At 42.0% G+C, this 18,839-nt stretch overlaps 1 protein-coding gene across 1 annotated transcript in view; it reads left to right on the forward strand.

Annotated features, from left to right (window-relative positions):
• LOC138789257 (mucin-5B-like) overlaps positions 1 to 18,839 on the forward strand; it is a 109,199-nt gene that overhangs the window by 69,479 nt on the left and 20,881 nt on the right. Inside the window, exons 20-23 of the mRNA XM_069967857.1 lie at positions 35 to 173; positions 673 to 783; positions 5,783 to 5,965; positions 17,207 to 17,404. Coding sequence (XP_069823958.1) covers positions 35 to 173; positions 673 to 783; positions 5,783 to 5,965; positions 17,207 to 17,404 — 631 coding nt within the window. The remainder of the gene's footprint in view (positions 1 to 34; positions 174 to 672; positions 784 to 5,782; positions 5,966 to 17,206; positions 17,405 to 18,839) is intronic.

Genomic DNA, 18,839 nt, shown 5'->3' on the forward strand with positions numbered 1-18,839 from the left:
AAGAACTTTGAATTTGGTATTTTCTCTCTGACAGCACTTGCATGAACAGGAAATGGGAATGCACAGAAAAGCATTGTGCAAAGACCTGCTCAGTGTATGGAAATGGACATCTTAATACTTTTGACAAATCTCAGTTTACTTTAAAAGTTGGCTGTGAATACATCTTTGCTCAGGTAATAATTTTTTGGACATGTTGACGTTTCTGAATTTTATCATTCTGTCACTTGCTTATTACTGTCCTGTATAATATCTAAATCCTAATGTATGAGTTCCACTTATCTCCATATCAGCAGCGTAGGAATCCACATCTTAGCCTAACACTTCTCCAGGATTTATCTAACAATCAGTAGGGGTCTGAGCACGGAGACCCCCACTGATCGATACTGTTTGTTATTTATTCTTTGTGCGGCTATGTTCACACAATGTTTGTTTTGGCTGAATGTTTAGCCAGCCATAAATAAGGCTATATTTTCACCTCAAAATAACAATTATCCAAAAAAAGAGCCGTAAAGAAATGTGGTGTGAATATAGCCTTCTACTTGTCTGTAGGTTATCAAAAATGTAGTTTATTTGTTCCGTCTATAATAGGTAGATGTAATAATAATAATAATAATAATAATAATAATAAAAAATTATAATAATAATATACCATTTTTGTTCCTTTCTGCTAAGGATTTCTGCCCAAACAATGATAAAAATGGAACCTTTCAAATCCTGATACAGCATATAGTCTGTGGAGAGACCAAAACAGTATGTTCTCTCAGTATCCAAATTATCTTGCTGGTAAGAACCACTTGTACTTTACATACTACTAGTAATAATAGTCATTGCAAAGGAAAGAGTGACAAATCGAAGGTAAAATATGTATTCAAAAGGACTAACAATTTCTTGAGGTTCATTAGCACTACCTAATGTTCTCATTCAGACCATTTATTTTTTTCACATTTTGTTATGTTGCGGCCTTAAATGTATGCTCAAATAAAAAAAAATCTGCACTAAATATTCCATAATGATAAATTATTAGAAATCTTTGCTAATTTATTTTAAAGGAAAAACTAAAATATTGCATGACAATGTAACCATTCAGACCCTTTACTCAGAACTTAGTTGAAGCCTCTTTGACAGTGATTCCAGCCTCTGGTCTTCTTGGATATGATACCTCCAAGGTTTACACCTGAATTTGTTTTTTTTTCTGTCACTCTTCTCTGCAAGTCCTCTTAAGCTCTGCCAGGTTAAATGGGGCTCAGGGAGACCAGGGACAAATAGGCTTTCCTCTCCTGGAGGGATAACTGGCTATTCCTGTGTTTTTGTGACTCGTAACTGAGGCTCCACAGACCCCTCTTTTGCATATTTAAATTTATATGGGGCAATGTATCAATGGAGACTCTTCAGTGAGTACTCCATTTGATTATTTGTTGCTGGTCTCCCTGAGCTCAGCAATTGCTGTGTTTTGTTGGTCTATTTTTCATTGCCCCTGTTAGCCAGAATCCTCCTCCACACTGACGAGGGACAACTACCCCAAAACGACCTTCTGTGGATGGATGCCTGCCTTGGTAAACCCTTGTCATGTCGCAACACTCGCCACAGAGTTAGACTTTGATGCAAAAAAGGGGCCACCCTGGTATTTCCCTATTAATGTTCCAATACTTGCAACCGAGTGGGACTTAAGGGGCTACATATCAGGGTGGTTTGGTGATCTCCCCACTGGGAGTCACCCCCTTGGCAATAGGCTTTCCTCTCCTGGAGGGATATCTGGCTATTTCTGTGTTTTGCGACTCATAACTTAGACTCCACAGACCCCTCTTTTGAAGGTTAAATAGGGACTATCGGTGGATGCCATGTTCAGGTCAGATGTTCGGCTGGGTTCAATTTACCTCTGGTTGGGTCATTATTTGTCCATTAGCCGCTCATGTGTTGTCTTGGCTGTGTAGTTAGGGTCATTGTCGCGGTGTTAGGTGAACCCTTGACCCAGTATGAGAGCACTATGGATCAGGTTTAAATTATATCTCTCTGTAAGGGAAGTTTGTCCCATCTACACATCTTTGGAGCTCAGCCAGAATGACCATTGGATTCTTGGTAACCCATCGTCCGTCTCTTCTTCCCCAACACCTTAGATAAGATAAACAGATCACTGATCTCAGAGATACCAGCCAAAGATAACACTGTCGGCTGCTGGTTAAAGCTCCCTGGGGGCCACTTAACATGGTGGTTCTGGTGGTTTCCCTACAAGAGCCACCCCTTGGCTGGGTCCATCCTGGAGGGATATCTGGCTACTCCTGTGTTTCAAGACTCTTAAATGCATATTCATGTTTCCCATGGAGTAATGCACTTAGGATTTCACTACATTGAACGCTTTAACCATCAGCTGGCAGTGTTATCTTTGGCTGGTCTCCCTGAAATCAGCGATCTGTTTCTCTTATGGCTCTACTAGGCATTGCTCCCACCTAGCCAGAATCCTGCTCCACACTGATGAGGAGCAACACCCGAAACAGCTGTCTGTGGATGGATACCTGACAGTAGTTTTCATTTGTCATTACATTGACTTATAGGGTCACTTAATATGGTGGTTTTGGTGGTTTTCCTACAGGAGCCACCCCTTGGCTGGGTCCTTCCCGGAGGGATATCTGGCTAGTCCTGTGTTTCAAGAGTCTTAAATGAGGTTTCACTGGCTCATTCTTTAAACACCTTATATAGACAGGGCTGTGTCTTTCCAAATCATGTCCAAATCCTCACCTTAATTCATCACGAGTGATTCAAGGTGTGGAAACATCTCACAGATGATCAAGAGAAATGGGAAGCCTCAGAGCAAAATTTCAACTTTCATAGAAAATAGTCTGGGTTTTTATGCACAAAGGAAAGAAACCTTTACTACCATAATTATGCCACCCATCTCTGTGTGAACCTGCTTACGGAAGATGCTGCCGACACCCAGGGACTCAGCAAGTGTAGTAAAACCGGTCAAAGCAAAAAGATTGCAGCACAGCAATTCCATGAAAGCGTCTTTTTATTAATCCACAAGTAAAATAATGTTTTTCCTTTATATAAGGGTTATATTTTATTGTGATTTTATGCACTAATTAACGCGGTTCACATTAAAACATGTCACAGCTTTTAGCACCAGGCGCACAAAGCTGTGACATGTTTCGACGTTAACCGTATTAATCAGTGCATAAAATCACAATAACATATAACCCTTATATGTTATTGTGGATACCTCGCCATCTCCCATGATAAACTCTGTGGTGAGCCTCATATAATTGCGACGGTATGCACGGGAGGGGTAACAGGCAGCGCCACCTGGTGAAGAGGAAGACAAATGACATGCTATCATACAAAAACGCAATAAAAATCTGTTTTATAATTGAAGCCTTTCAGAAACTTGGAGCACAGGTACAGTATCCAATATGTCCCTCCATTCAGCAACTTGTGCTCCCAGTCGTCAATTTTATAGTTTTTAAACCCATCGTTTTTTCACTTGTTTGTAGTAATTGCATCTTGATCCCCTACATAAAAAATAAAAAAAAAGTTTATTATAACCAGACCTCACCTCTGTGTGTTATTTTTGGTACAGTGGGGGGTATTAGATTCCCCAACTATAACACCCTTTCCAGCCACTCCCTTAACCCCAGACTGTAATAGTGAATAATGAATCTGAATTTCTATGTTCATGCAAAATTTAAGTCTTTCTGCTGAAGTAAACATTTAAAAATGTGTACAATTATGTTTTCACATTTTCACTGTGAAGTATTGAATGCAGAGTAAGAGGGGGGGGGGGGGGGGCTTTTTGATCAACAAGATGTAAACAAAAGTGAAAGGGTCTGATTACTTTGTGAATAGATTATATGTTCTGAATTTCCTGTGTAAAATCAGTGAGCATTTCCTGCAAAGCTTGCCCTCTGAGAAAATACAGCTTAGAGGGAAACGTAACATGCTGTATGTGAATGACGCCATCCTGCTCTTGCTAGAGGTGTTTCTATGGTGCGCAGTGTTAAGTTAGCACAAAACTAAAAAGCGATATATGACTGAAGGATTAGATTATTAAAAAAAGGCAACCCTCAAACAATTGCTGTATCAGCTAATAATTCAGATATAGAGATGAGTGAACCGGGTTCAAGTTGATCCAAACCCGAACGTTCGGCATTTGATTAGCTGGAGCTGCTGAACTTGGATACAGCTCTAAGGTTGTCTGGAAAACATGGATACAGCCAATGACTATATCCATGTTTTCCACATAGCCTTAGGGCTTTATCCAAGTTCAGCAGCCAACGCTAATCAAATGCCGAAAGTTCGGGTTCGGATCGACTCAAGCACGCTCGAGGTTCGCTCATCTCTATTCAGATACTTATTCAAAACCATTCCACTTTCCCCAGTTCATGAACTGGTTCTTCAGATCGTTTTTGTATTTTTATTCTATGACATGTAGGGATTTCTTTTCATTTTTAATAATACTTTTATTTTTTCTAAAAAAAAAAAAATAAAAAAAAAATATATATATATATATATATATATATATATATATATATATATATTTATTTATTTATTTTTTGTTAGGTTTTTCCTCTCTTTTTTCTTTTTAAAATTATAATATTAATGATTTTTCTGATTTTAAATGTCACTGTCATTATAACTTTTTTAACTTTCAAAATCTAAATCAACAATAGATGGGATATAAAGCAAGTTTGCAATTTTACATTCATTCATTATTTATTTATTTATTTATTTATTTTTTTGGGTTATCATGGAAAACAGCATTTTCTCAAAAAACAGGAAGTCCTGTGTATCCCAGGCCATCTGAGAGAAGGTAGTCATGTGACTGATGGACACATTAAGTTGTGACTCTCTGTACTGTCCGGAATTTATGTGTTTAGTCTGTTTTTCAACGAGCACCAGTAAGAAAATCTGCCTGTGGGAGACTGGACCTGGAGTTTAGCTTTGTTTTACAGCATGATAACAACTTAAAAAAATAATGAATGTAAATTGCAAACTTGTTTTATTACACATTTCCTGTTGATTTAGATTTTAAAAAGTTATAACAACAGTGACACTTTAATAATTAGATGTATATATAGGTGCAAGGCTAGATATATATAGTTATATGTTGTTGAGTCGCAAGTAATCAAGAATATTTAAAAATTAGGGCAATCCTTGCCATGCTAATAAATGACAGTTTGCAATGGCTCTTCCATAGCTACCAAAGTTGAACAATTGAAAGAATTGTTACATTTATATTTATGACTTGCCATTAAAAGCTATATCCTCAAATTCCATGATCTGCCATGGCTTGCCTGGTTTATGGGCATTAGGGTGGGTTCACACTACGGAATTCTCGCGGATAATGTCTGCGGAAATCCGCTGTCTGTCCGTGCGCACGGCCATATGCGCCTTTCTGCAGGCTCCATAGACACCATTCTATGGGCCGGCGTATTCCGCTATCCGCCGAAAGAAGTGACATGTCACTTCTTTTGGCGGATAGCTGAATACGCCGGCCCATAGAATGGTGTCTATGGAGCCGGCGGAAAGGCGCGTGGACAGCTGACGGAATTCCACTGAGTTTATCCGCGAGAATTCCGTAGTGTGAACCCACCCTTATTCTGACAAGTTTTGGACTGTTGTGGTTGAGGATGACATTCTTATGGGTTCTACGCTGGTTAATATATATATATATATATATATATATATATATATATATATATATAGTTTTTTTTGGGGGGGGGCAGTACTCTATGCGGGATGTTCTCTGTATAACAATATCAATAACATAATCTAATTTTTTTTCTTACAGAATACAACCTTAGAAATAAATGGAGAAGAAGTATACGAAAAACACAAATATAAAAATGATCATACAGATAGATCTTACAGGGTTGAGTTACAGGCACAGCATATAGTCTTCAGGACATCAGATATAATCCTGAAGTATGATCAAAAGCTGACTGCTGAGTTGCAACTTTCAAATTCAACTGAGGTGTGAACATCTGTTTATTTGCAATATATACATAGAAACATAATGTCACTCAAAATTTTTAGGAAACATCCATATTAAAGAGGTTGTTTGAACATTTTTATTATTGGAATAGAGATAATTTTTAATCTGTCTTTTTCTTTTAGTTGTTTCCTCTAACTTTTTCCCCTCTGTGTTCCCGGGCATCTCCTGCTGCTGCTTTTTAGATTTATGTTTGTTAATTTACGTAAAGAACTTCCAGGGCACAGGGGTCAGCAACCTACAGGTGGGTGGGGTTACATGTGGGTGTGGTTTCAGTGGGCAGGATTATGTTTCTGTTGCACGTTTACCTCAGCAATAAATAGATAAATAGAATGATGGGAGGCTTCCGGTTCCGGCGCGCTCATGGCTGGACTCGTGTGAGAGCTGCTCCGGACCTGACAGGCGAGAAACTGTGTCCCCCCTCATTAACCTTTGCCAGATTTAGGCTGGGGACTACCCAAGTTCTAGCCTACTCACCTGCTACATGGACAGGTTTGTCCAGAAGACGGGGGACCGAGTATCCACACCAGCGCAGAACCACAAATCCGGCGGGAAGGGAAGCCAGCAGACTAAGATGGCGGCGGCAGCTCACATATCCCCTGACACGCAGGAGACGGTCATCCCTATGTCGCAGCAAGCCAGCCAAGACATGTTTGCAGCAGACTCGGGAACGGAGTCGATCATCCCGGGACTACAGGTATCGTGCAAGTCAATAGCACTAGAGGTAGCCCGGATACTTGCCCCTTACCTAATAGCTTCCCTGGGTTCCACGGTCACGGCGGCCCTGACTCAGATACAGCAGGAGGTGAAACAGCATGCTGCTCAAATTTCTCTATTGGAACAAAGAGTGGTCACACTTGAGGAGGAACTATTTGAAACACAAGCTCAGCTAGGTGACTTGGCTAAATTATCTAATGACTTGAGAGATAAAACGGAAGATCTCGAGAACCGCTCCCGTAGGAGCAATTTAAGAATTGTCGGGCTCCCTGAGTCTATGGGCCCTATTCCACCGGACGATCATTGTTTGTATAATCGTTAACGATCTCAAACGACCGGTATTGCGAAAAACCTGAAAACGTTCACTCATTTCTATGGAATGATAATCTTTACTTATGATCGTAATTGCGATAGTTTTTCTTCGCTATTTATTCGCTATTGCGTTCGTATCTATTGCGAACGACCGAACGACATCTTATTCAATGCGAACGATTTGCGAACGTTTTGCGAACGAGCAACGATAAAAATAGGTCCAGGTCTTATAAAGCGATCAACGATTTCTCGTTCGGTCGTTAATCCTTAACTGCATTTCAACCGAACGATTATCGTTTAGATTCGAACGATTTAACGATAATCTGAACGTTTATCGTCCGGTGGAATAGGGCCCTATACCATAGGCCCAGCTTGCACAAATATGCGCCACTGAACTTCCACAAGCATTGGACCTGCAGCAACCCTGCCCAGTGGAAAGGGCGCACCGCCTAGGTCCGCCATTATCTCGCACTACGGGAAAAGATTCACAAAATCCGCGGAGTAAAAGTGATCGACCGCGACAGGTCATAGCCAAGTTCTTAAACTACGCAGACAAGGCGAACATCTTGTTCCACTTCAAGAGGGCCAATACAGAAGTCCAGATCAGGAACCATAAGGTCCTCCTGTTCAGCGATTATTCCGCAGATGTCTCCAAACGCCGTAGAGCCTTTTCTTCACTATGCTCCAAATTGTTTAAGCAAAAAAAGAGATTCTACTTACAGTTCCCAGCGACCTTGGTCATCTACAAAGAGGATGGTTCCTCTGCCTTGTTTAAGTCCCCGGAGGAGGCCAGGCATTTTCTGGAACTCTTGTCCAAAAACCCAGCACAACTCCCGGACTCTGCAAAAAGACGACGTACAGACAGTCCCAAGACGTCTGCAGACTCCTTGGACTGATTTGCGTTACATGGCTGCGCCTGGAGGAAAAACTTTTCTTATTATGCCCTGAGAGGGTGTCTTTTCTTTCTGTTTAGTGTCTGACCAGGATGGTCTAGTTAAGGCCTATTTACTTTTACTAGTTGATAGTTAGCGTGTTTAGGATGAGTATACATGACTAGGAGGTGACAGGTGATTAGGATTAGTAGTATGTTTTTTGTGTTATAAATCCCTATTAGTTAGGCTCCAACAGTTAACAGGAGTCGCTGAATTATCATAGAGATTGTCATTTTTTTTTTTTCCCCTTCTCTTCCCCCCCCCCGTGTTCCTTCCCTTCCCCCTTCCCCCTCTCCCCCCTGTCTTGTCTTCCCTAGCTCTCCTTTTCCTCCCCTTCTTTTACCCCCCCCCCCCCCCCCCCCCCCCGTTATATAGGTCGCAGTGGTTAAGGTGAAATCAACCGGGCCATATCTGTTGGAACGCTGTGCGGCCACATAACAGCGTCGGCCTGGTCAGCTCTCTCACGAGTTTGGTAGTTGGGGTTATGCGAGGGCCTCTAAGTGAGCGAAAAAAGAGAAGCTCATTCGTTGATTTTCTCGCAAGTTTTATCTGTTTTTTTCTGTTGGTACAGCACAGGTTATCTTCTGTGTGCATCACTGTTTGTTATATGTGTATGTGTGTGGCCAATGGATCTCTGTGTATCTTTGTCTGTGTCATTTTTGTTGGGGAAGTCAGCTGGTCCTATACTGTATGGTACCCTAGTAATCATGACATACATCCTGCTCCTTTGCTGGCGCACCTATGAGAGTAACCACATGGAATGTAAAAGGGCTTAAAGCCCCCACTAAACGCCTTATGGTGCTTAGACACCTGAAGAAGCTTAGGACAGATATCGCACTGTTACAAGAATCTCATCTTGAGGAGAAAGACTTCTTTAGGATGAGACGCCTTTGGGTGGGTGCTGTGGTGGGTTCGCCAGCAAAGGAAGGAAGAGGAGGAGTACTGATTTTAATTCATAAACGCTTATCACATATGTTCCTTGATTCCTGGCATGATGAAGAGGGGAGGGTCTGCAGGGCCACTTTAGATACTCCAGGAGGTAGACTGAATATTTATTCTGTATATGGTCCAAACTCTGCTAATGCCCCCTTTTTTTCCTCCCTTGAGCAGAAAATACTAACGGATGGGGAACGTTTTAAGTTGGTAGGTGGGGATTTGAACGTAGTCCTTTCTGAGGAGGAGGATCGGAAACGCACAACGCCAAGAACTAGCCAACCCAGACCTTCTCGCCCTCTTCTTTCTCAGTTCCTGGAAAACACTGCTCTCACTGATTCCTGGCGGTATTACCACCCAGCAGACCGTGAGTACACCCATTTCTCGCACCCTCAGCAATCATGGTCGAGGTTGGATTATATCCTGACATCTAGCCCCCTCTTAGCTAAGGTAGAGGCCTCCGATATCCATGACATGTTGATCTCAGACCATGCCCCGGTCAGTATCTCAGTTATAGATGCTCATCCTAAGGGCTCTGACATTTTATGGCGGTTCCCGAACTGCCTGATGAAAGATGAGGTATTCTGTTTTCAACTATCTGTATGGTGGAAGGATTTTTTGAACAACAATGCATGTCATGTTGGGGAGCCGATACTTTTATGGGAGATGGCTAAAGCGGTGATGCGAGGCAAGATTATATCTTACTGGCTGGGAAAGAAGAGGGCGAATCAGAAGACATTCCATGAGGCCACGTCCCGTTTACGCACCACATATACCACTTTTCTAAATAACCCGACAGACCACCACAGGCAACTCTGGGTGACAGCTAAAAAAGACATGGACAGGGTGGTGGAGGCGACAGAAACTTTCTTTTGGGATCAGAAAAAAATTGACCTATTCAAATACGGGAATAAATCTGGCAAACTGTTGGCCAATTTGGCCAAGGACTATAGGGACCCCAATAACATCTTGGAGCTGAGGGACAGAGGGGGGAAGGGGAAGCTTACTGGGGACCCTAGGCAGATTAATCATATCCTACAAGAATATTATTCACAGCTATACAAACAGGAGGGACAGAACCTGGAGGAGGGGAGGAGGTTCCTGGAAGGTATAAACCTCCCAACGGTAGATCAAGATGACCTAGAAGGGCTAAATGCTCCCATCACCCCCGAGGAGATAATTCAGACTATTAAAGCTCTGAAGCCTCATAAGGCCCCAGGCCCAGACGGCTACACGTCTGAATTCTACAAACATCACATCTCCAGGAAGACATAACACCGACTCTCCTGTCTGTTTATAGTACCATCCTGGGGGGTGAGGGGACCATTTCCTCTAGTGACACGGCTTATATCAAAGTCCTTAATAAGCCAGGCAAGGACCCTACTTTGCCCTCATCCTATCGCCCAATCTCTTTAATTAATCTAGACTTGAAAATTCTTTCTAAGCTTTTCTCTAATAGACTAATGGGGGTCATGCCAAAACTTCTAGGACCACACCAGGTAGGGTTTACCCAGGGGAGGTCTGCGGTTACAAATATTAGATCCATTCTTGCCATCCAGGATGCGGTTCAGTCCAGGCACTATGTCGGCCACCCTCCAGCTTTCCTGTCGGTCGATGCCGAAAAGGCCTTTGATAACGTCAGCTGGGGGTGGCTCGACATGGTCCTGGACAAGTTCGGATTCAATGGATTGCTTAGACGGTACCTGAAGGCCATATACACAAGCCCCAAGGCCAAAGTCTCCACACCAGGTTTCCTGTCTGATGCTATACGTTTAGAAAAGGGTACAAGACAGGGATGCCCGCTATCCCCCCTTCTATTTAATCTATCATTGGAACCCTTGGCAAGGCACCTGTTGTCGAGCTCACTGTATAAAGGGGTCCAAGTGGGGAAGGAGGAGACAAAACTACTGTGCTTCGCTGATGATCTATTGCTCTGCCTAGGGTCCCCAGAGGACCAACTTGCCCCCATACTCCAAACATTAGAGTATATGGGATCCTTTTCGGGGTATAAAATAAATCCTACTAAAAGCCAACTCCTGCTCCTGGGACCCTCTCACCACGATGACTTGCGGTTGACAGGGGTGGAAGTAATACGTACCTCAATCACTCACTTGGGTGTAAGAATAGGCCCCACTTCCCACTCATTATACAGGCTTAACTACCCTCCCCTCTTCCTAAAGATCATCAAGGAATTGGATAAATGGAAGGATCTCCCGCTTTCACTTGCTGGTCGGGCGCATCTTTTCAAAATGATAAGCTTTGCGCGGTTACTGTACCCTTTGCAGACTCTCCCATTATTAGTTAAACATGTTGATGTATGCCGCCTCCAATCAGCCTTCACACGTTTTCTGTGGAGAGGCAAACGCCCAAGGATTGCGTATGATAAACTATGCTCCTCTAAACCCCAGGGGGGTCTAAACTTGCCAAATATCAGGCTCTATAACCTGGCATCCCTGCTCCGCCACACAAGAGACTGGATTCATGGGACCAGCTATTTCTCGAACCATCAGCTGGAAACAAACTTAGCCTCCCCATGGGCACTGCCCACATTATTACATATGAAAATCAAAGACCTGCCCAGCCATCTTCAGTCTTCTATAGTACTCAGAGACACCATGGCGGCCTGGAAGGCAGCGAGGAAAATGTTTAAGCTTCCCTTTTCCCTCTCCAGATATCTCCCGCTATGGGGAAATCCAACCTTTCAAGGTGACGTTCCAGTTCAAATTGAATCGGTGTGGCGGAGTAGGGGGATCAGGGATGTGGACCAGCTTTTGAAACCGGGAGGAGGAGCCTTGCTCCCTTGGGATCAATTTAGAAGGACATTCCGATTGCCAGTGGGCCACTTCATTTACTATAATCAACTGATATAGTTTTTGGGAGGCCTAGTATCTAATTTTGCAAAAACTGAGGTGGCCGGTAATTTTGACGAGATCATAGGTTCCCCCACAACCCTTGAGTCGTTGGCGAGCATATATCTGGCCTTAAAGACCCAACACCTAACACCACTGATCCAGACTATGTTTGGCCATTGGGAGTCCTCCATGCGGGTGGAGGACCTCTTGCTTAAACTGTCAAAAGGGATACAGTATGTAAGGGCAGTCATGATAAATGAAGTTTGGAGAGAAATGCACATGAAAATGCTCCATAAAGCCATCTATGCATTCCAGTTCTCATATAAGGAAGCCCCTGTGCATTATTTGAGGGCCTGCCCCAAGTGCTCTTTGGTAAAAGCGGACCTGTTCCACTGTATGTGGTCGTGTTCTTCAGTACAAAAACTGTGGAAGGAGTCTTTACAAATGATAGACAAAGTCTGGTCAATTCAAATACCATTCCAACCTATTGGCTGCTTATTTCACTATGTGGAAATACGGTGATGAGGGTTCGCTGCACCTCACTGATGTATATGGAGAATCACCTACTTCGAGTGCACTACTGTCTCAGCGCTAGGAGAATAATAATAAATAGGAAAAAGTAGTAGGCTCTCTAGAAGAGGGTGAAATAGTCTATGTAAGATAATATAGGGTGTATACTTAAATAAATCTAAATTATAATGATATAGACCATATATATAAGAAAGATCTAGGTAATCATTAATATTTAATATAGCACAAAAAGTTCATAAACTGGTAAATCAGTGTCTATGAAAACACTTCTATAGGAGACATAAATTTATAAGAATCGAATCAAAGTAGTTCAATACCACAATAATCAAAATGCAGCTAAAATATATTTGATGTATCAAAAGATCTAACAATATTTGATAAGATATAAAATATAAAGAAATAAGAAAAAATATAAAAATATATAAAAAAATGTAGATGAATTTAATATAGATGAGAAATATTAATTAAAAGGTAAAAATATATAAAAATATATAAAGTATCAATATGAGCCCAGTGGTATTAGGCTGCGCCGGGCCCAGCGCAGTCAATCCACATGAATGGATAAACAAGTGATCCCGAATCCCTGTGCTGAGTATTAGTTTCTGTCGGCAGGATAGCATTATCGTAATCTCCACTGTAAAATGATAGATACAGTCTATCTTGTGAATCCTATGTATTTTATAGGTTGTTGCGATACAAATAGCTCAAACACGGCTCCGTATGGATAGGTTGCTGTGATACGGGCCGTAGTTTTTATAATCAGCAAATGTCTTTTGGATATAACTGTTATTTATGAACATATAAGATAAATTGGAACAATGGTGGTGGGATAATCCACCCCTCACCCTTCTGAAGACGGCTCTCGCAGACCGATGCGGTGCTGCCGTAGTGACCCGACCATAGATGGATTTGGTCTCCCTGGGGTCTATGTTTCCGTACTCTGAGTTAGCACAATGCTTTGTCCGGTCTGGAGTATCCTCTGAGCCGTTGCGGCGTCTGCTTGTTGGTGAGCGCGCGCTCTTTCAAACTGTTGTTTGAAATAGATGCCGTGGAGAGTACGGCTCCGATTCGGGATCTTTTAAACAGACTTGAATGTAAGTAAATGGCTCTGTTATCCTTTATTCTTAGGACGCGTTTCAGGAGGGCTACTCGCTCCTTTCTTCAGCAAAGAGTTTTTGGATAACTATAACTGATATAGTTATATATCTTCAAACAACAGTTTGAAAGAGCGCGCGCTCACCAACAAGCAGACGCCGCAACGGCTCAGAGGATACTCCAGACCAGACAAAGCATTGTGCTAACTCAGAGCACGGAAACATAGACCCCAGGGAGACCAAATCCATCTATGGTCGGGTCACTACGGCAGCACCGCATCGGTCTGCGAGAGCCGTCTTCAGAAGGGTGAGGGGTGGATTATCCCACCACCATTGTTCCAATTTATCTTATATGTTCATAAATAACAGTTATATCCAAAAGACATTTGCTGATTATAAAAACTACGGCAAAACTATCGCAACAACCTATAAAATACATAGGATTCACAAGATAGACTGTATCTATCATTTTACAGTGGAGATTACGATAATGCTATCCTGCCGACAGAAACTAATACTCAGCACAGGGATTCGGGATCACTTGTTTATCCATTCATGTGGATTGACTGCGCTGGGCCCGGCGCAGCCTAATACCACTGGGCTCATATTGATACTTTATATATTTTTATATATTTTTACCTTTTAATTAATATTTCTCATCTATATTAAATTCATCTACATTTTTTTATATATTTTTATATTTTTTCTTATTTCTTTATATTTTATATCTTATCAAATATTGTTAGATCTTTTGATACATCAAATATATTTTAGCTGCATTTTGATTATTGTGGTATTGAACTACTTTGATTCGATTCTTATAAATTTATGTCTCCTATAGAAGTGTTTTCATAGACACTGATTTACCAGTTTATGAACTTTTTGTGCTATATTAAATATTAATGATTACCTAGATCTTTCTTATATATATGGTCTATATCATCATAATTTAGATTTATTTAAGTATACACCCTATATTATCTTACATAGACTATTTCACCCTCTTCTAGAGAGCCTTCTTATTTCACTACGTAACTAGAATGTCTGGAGAGAATACTCAAGACCTGGTGGCAGTAAAAGGAATACATGTGACATTGCTAGCAGTTAAAAAATGTTTACTCAAACGCTAGCTAGACCCTTCAATACCATCAATCTCAGACATAACGGATCAGTTGAAAACGCTCCTTTACATTGATAGACTGGACACGTTGCGATCTATGGGGAAGATCACTAAACAATTCTTTCATAAATGGAGACCGTTTCTAGAAAAAGTTTCTTATCCGGACGAAAGGAAGGAGATTATGCTACAGTTTAGGTGCTCAGAATGGTACTGTACTGAAGATCTTAAAGGCACACTGGGGGTGCTAAAAATCACTTGAGTGTCATGTCTTGGTCTGGCTGATTTTCTTTGTCTTCGTGTGTGTATGTTTTTATGTTGGGTATGTTTGTTGTTTGGTCTGTGTGAACTGTGTGTCTGGTGTGGATCCATTGGTCACAAGTTGAGTTGTTATAAACTGTCCCATGGTTGTTTAGGAAAGTAATTCTGGATGCAAGCTATGTGACAGTTTTTTTCTGGTTCGTTACTGCCTTTTTATGCAAGACGGTCTGGTTTTGAGGGCCAAGCTCATGTAAGCACCCAAGTCTGCTGAGGACTTCTTGAGACGCCTTGGGGAACATATGGTCATGGTAACCGTAGTCGTAATACCATCCCCTTCTCTACACTCTGGAGCGAATAATTGACTCAGTATATGTAGGTGTCTCCCTTCATACATATGTTATATACATGTACAACTTTCTATTGCTTTTGTCTTTTATATGACATGGCCTGCTTATTATTCAAAAATGCAATAAAATTATTGTTTAAAAAAAAAAAAATAGATAGAATGATGACTGACATGAGGTGACGTAGCATCTCACCTCTGTATATTACACTGCTCGGCCACTGTAGGCCTTTACAGTACAAAAATAACAATATTGGAGGAGATTTATCAAACATGGTGTAAAGTGAAACTGGCTCAGTTGCCCCTAGCAACCAATCAGATTCCACCTTTAATTTTCCAAAGCGTCTGTAAGAAATGAAAGGTGGAATCTGATTGGTTGCTAGGGGCAACTGAGACAGTTTCACTTTACAACATGTTTGATAAATCTCCCCCATTGTCCCTTTATTTATATAGCTCCAACTTATTCTGCTGTGCTGTACAGAGATTACAGTCACTCATATTGTCCCTATCCTTAATAGGGCTTACAATGTTCTGGAGTCTGGACATTGGGGAAATACCTGCAGCTGTTATCCTTGGTGGCATTTGATCCCAGGACTCCAACATTACTAAGCATTATGGCTAACTTCTGTGCCACCCACAACATGGCTAACCTCTGTGCCACCCACAACATATCTATCAGCTCCTGGTCTTCTCTATGTCATGCTGCCCTCACTGCTGCAGTCACTACTGGGCTTAGATGTTAGCTTCTCCTACAGGAGTGTAACTAAATCAGTGTGGTTGCATAACCCCATCCATCTGATGATTCATTGTCCCTTCACTGGAAGGAACAGGAAACAAGCGAAATGGGACATCATAGGAAGTAAGCAGAATTGTATCTCAGAAGAGATCACAGGAACCAAAGGAGAACCCGTAGGAGGGTCAGCACAGGTCGACATCCAGGAGACCAGCGAAATAACAGTAGGAGCATCACACAAAGATGTGACTCAATTGTTCTGTTTAATAGTGCAACGCGTTTCAGTCTGTCTATTTATCAACCTTTGATAAAGGTCTGTGATCCAATAGACAGACCGAAACACATTGCGCTATGAAACAGAACAATTGATTCACATCTCTGTGTGATGCTCCTACTGTGATTTCGCTGGTCTCCTGGACGTCGACCTGCGCTGACCCTCTTATGGGTTCTCCTTTGGTTCCTGTGATCTCTTCTGAGATACAACTCTGCATGTTTCTACCCACCATCGGTGGCTGCTGCCCGAGGGATAGCTGCAGTCCCTGTCTGAGTGACATCATATACCTACAGTAGAGTTGTGCCTATCATTTGCACAACTCCACAAGGTGCGTGCGTTCATTTTCCATTGGAATAGACAAACTAGCCCACCACATTATTGCACCAGGAGGCGCCCCTCTCTCCTTTTGTTTCCCCATCATAGGAAGTAAAGAAAACACAGGCAGAGTGGTCATGTGACTGAGCCTGAGAACACAATTAGTGCTCTAAATAAAAAATGAAACTGTATATAGTATATATAATACCCACTGAAGTCAATGCTATATTCAAAAAAACAGACAAAGCCTTTAAAGGGGTAGTGCGGCGCTAAACAATTATTCACAAAATAACACACATTATACAATGTATGTTATGTATGTGAATAACCCCCTTCCCCGTGTTTCCCCCCACCCACGCTAGACCCAGAAGTGTGGACGCATCTCATTTTGACCCCCGTCCACCACCTTCTGACAATGACGTAGTCTTCGGGAGGCCGGCTGAACCGCTCCATCCGTCCCTCATACCGGCCCCCCCTCTGCCGCGTCATCAGCAGCTCAGCCGCGATTGGCTGAGCAAAACTGTGCCCAGCCAATCGCGACTGAGCACAGTTATGACGCGGCAGAGGGGGCGGCATGAGGGACGGTTGGAACAAGCCAGCCTCCCGAAGACTACGTCATTGTCACAAGATGGCGGACAGGGGTTGACACGAGATGCGGTGAGTCATCATTACAGCAAGTGCCAGGAAATTAGCTCCTCTAATTAGGTACCCACAGCTTTTTAGATTTAAAACATCCCTAGTGTTTTTATTCAACCTAAAGTGGATACATGTATGTATATGTATAGTTATTTGTATACTTTGCTTGTCAGGGAACAGTGTGTGGACTATGTGGGGATAATGATGGCCGACAACAGAATGACTTAACATCTCCCTGGTCACCAAGATGTGCTTTTCAAGACGGATCAAGAGCTGGAGCTCCATGTAGTAACAAGATGGAAAAGCTAGCCTGGGCCCAAAAGCACTGCAACCACATCATGAGTGATGTATTTGCTCCTTGCCATGCATCGGTATGCTATGAAGACTATTACTTGTCATCAACTGAAATACACAATACGTACAATGTCACATACTATCCTTCTTGTTATATTTTATTGTATTACTGTACATTTGGTGACTGTCTAATGTGTTCATTCTCTCTGGACAGATGATGAATGAGACAAGGTATTCTCAGAGAGATAAGCTACTACCAGAGGATTCTGGCAGTGGTTTACCCCACCTGCCTTTATTCAGAATGCATAGACTATTAGGCATTTAGTTTGCGCTAATAATGCTTTTTGCCATGATTTTAATGTTATTTTGCAACTAATTGTGCACTTGCTACCGCAGATTTGACGGAATTGTGGGGAAAATTGCACTATTTCGGGAATATCTGAAAAAAGACATAATTAACGCAAAATAAATGCCATGTGTGAACAAAGCCTAAAGGTGCATTTACACAGAGATTTATCTGACAGATTTTTTAAGCCAAAGCGAGGAACAGACTATAAACAGAGAACAGGTCATAAAGGAAAGATTGAGATTTCTCTGTTTTTCAAATCCATTCCTGGCTTTGGCTTCAAAAATCTGCCAGATAAATATCTCTGTGTAAAGGCACCCTTAGGCAAGCCAATTGTTCATGTGTATGGAGCTATAGCTATCTTATTTATATGGCTACCGAGCTGCCTTAAAGCAAACTTAAAAAAAAAAAAAGATTGCGTTAAACATTCTTTGTATACTTTTTTCAAAAAAATCTATAAAATATGCTTAATAATGTCCTAAGATACATAAACAAGAACAGATGACCCTTTCTATCTTGTTGGTTGGAGGAGTTTGCCCCAGTGGTGAATTAATGTACTCTTGGCCCTGGGCTGTCCATCCAACTTGCTTTCTCCCCCCCCCCCCCAGTTCCATCCACAACCCACCCCTAGTAGAAAAAAAAAATACTGCCCCCAATAGAGATGCATGGCCCAGTGCTGCCCCCAATATAGATGCATGGCCCATAGCTGCCTCAATATAGATGCATGGCCCCCTTCACTGTTGCCTCCAATGCCCGCTACTTTGCTGCATCTAATAATTTACAAGGCCCCGGGTCCCCTGCTCTGTTGCCCTTAATGCATGGCCCTGGCCCTCTGCTCTGCTGCCCTTAATTTACATGGCCCCATGGTTCTTGATAAGATATATATATATATATATATATATATCTCACAAATTCACCTTCCACACTCTCCCCCACTGAGCTCAAGGCTGCTGTTCATAATCGACTCTCCTCTTGAGTCTTCTTTCGGCTTCAAGTGCTGCCTGCACTAGAAGTCCTCGCTGCCTAAGCATAAATTGCATGTGTTTCTTTAAGGCACATGATCAGTTTAATTATTACAGTGCGCACACCTGGGAATCCAGGACAGGGGAGTCCCACATCCCCGGGACAGTGCTTTTGCAGCACATCACTCGGGCCCCTGAGTGATG

The sequence above is a fragment of the Dendropsophus ebraccatus genome, chromosome 4, assembly GCF_027789765.1.
Source record: "Dendropsophus ebraccatus isolate aDenEbr1 chromosome 4, aDenEbr1.pat, whole genome shotgun sequence".
NCBI lineage: Eukaryota > Metazoa > Chordata > Amphibia > Anura > Hylidae > Dendropsophus > Dendropsophus ebraccatus.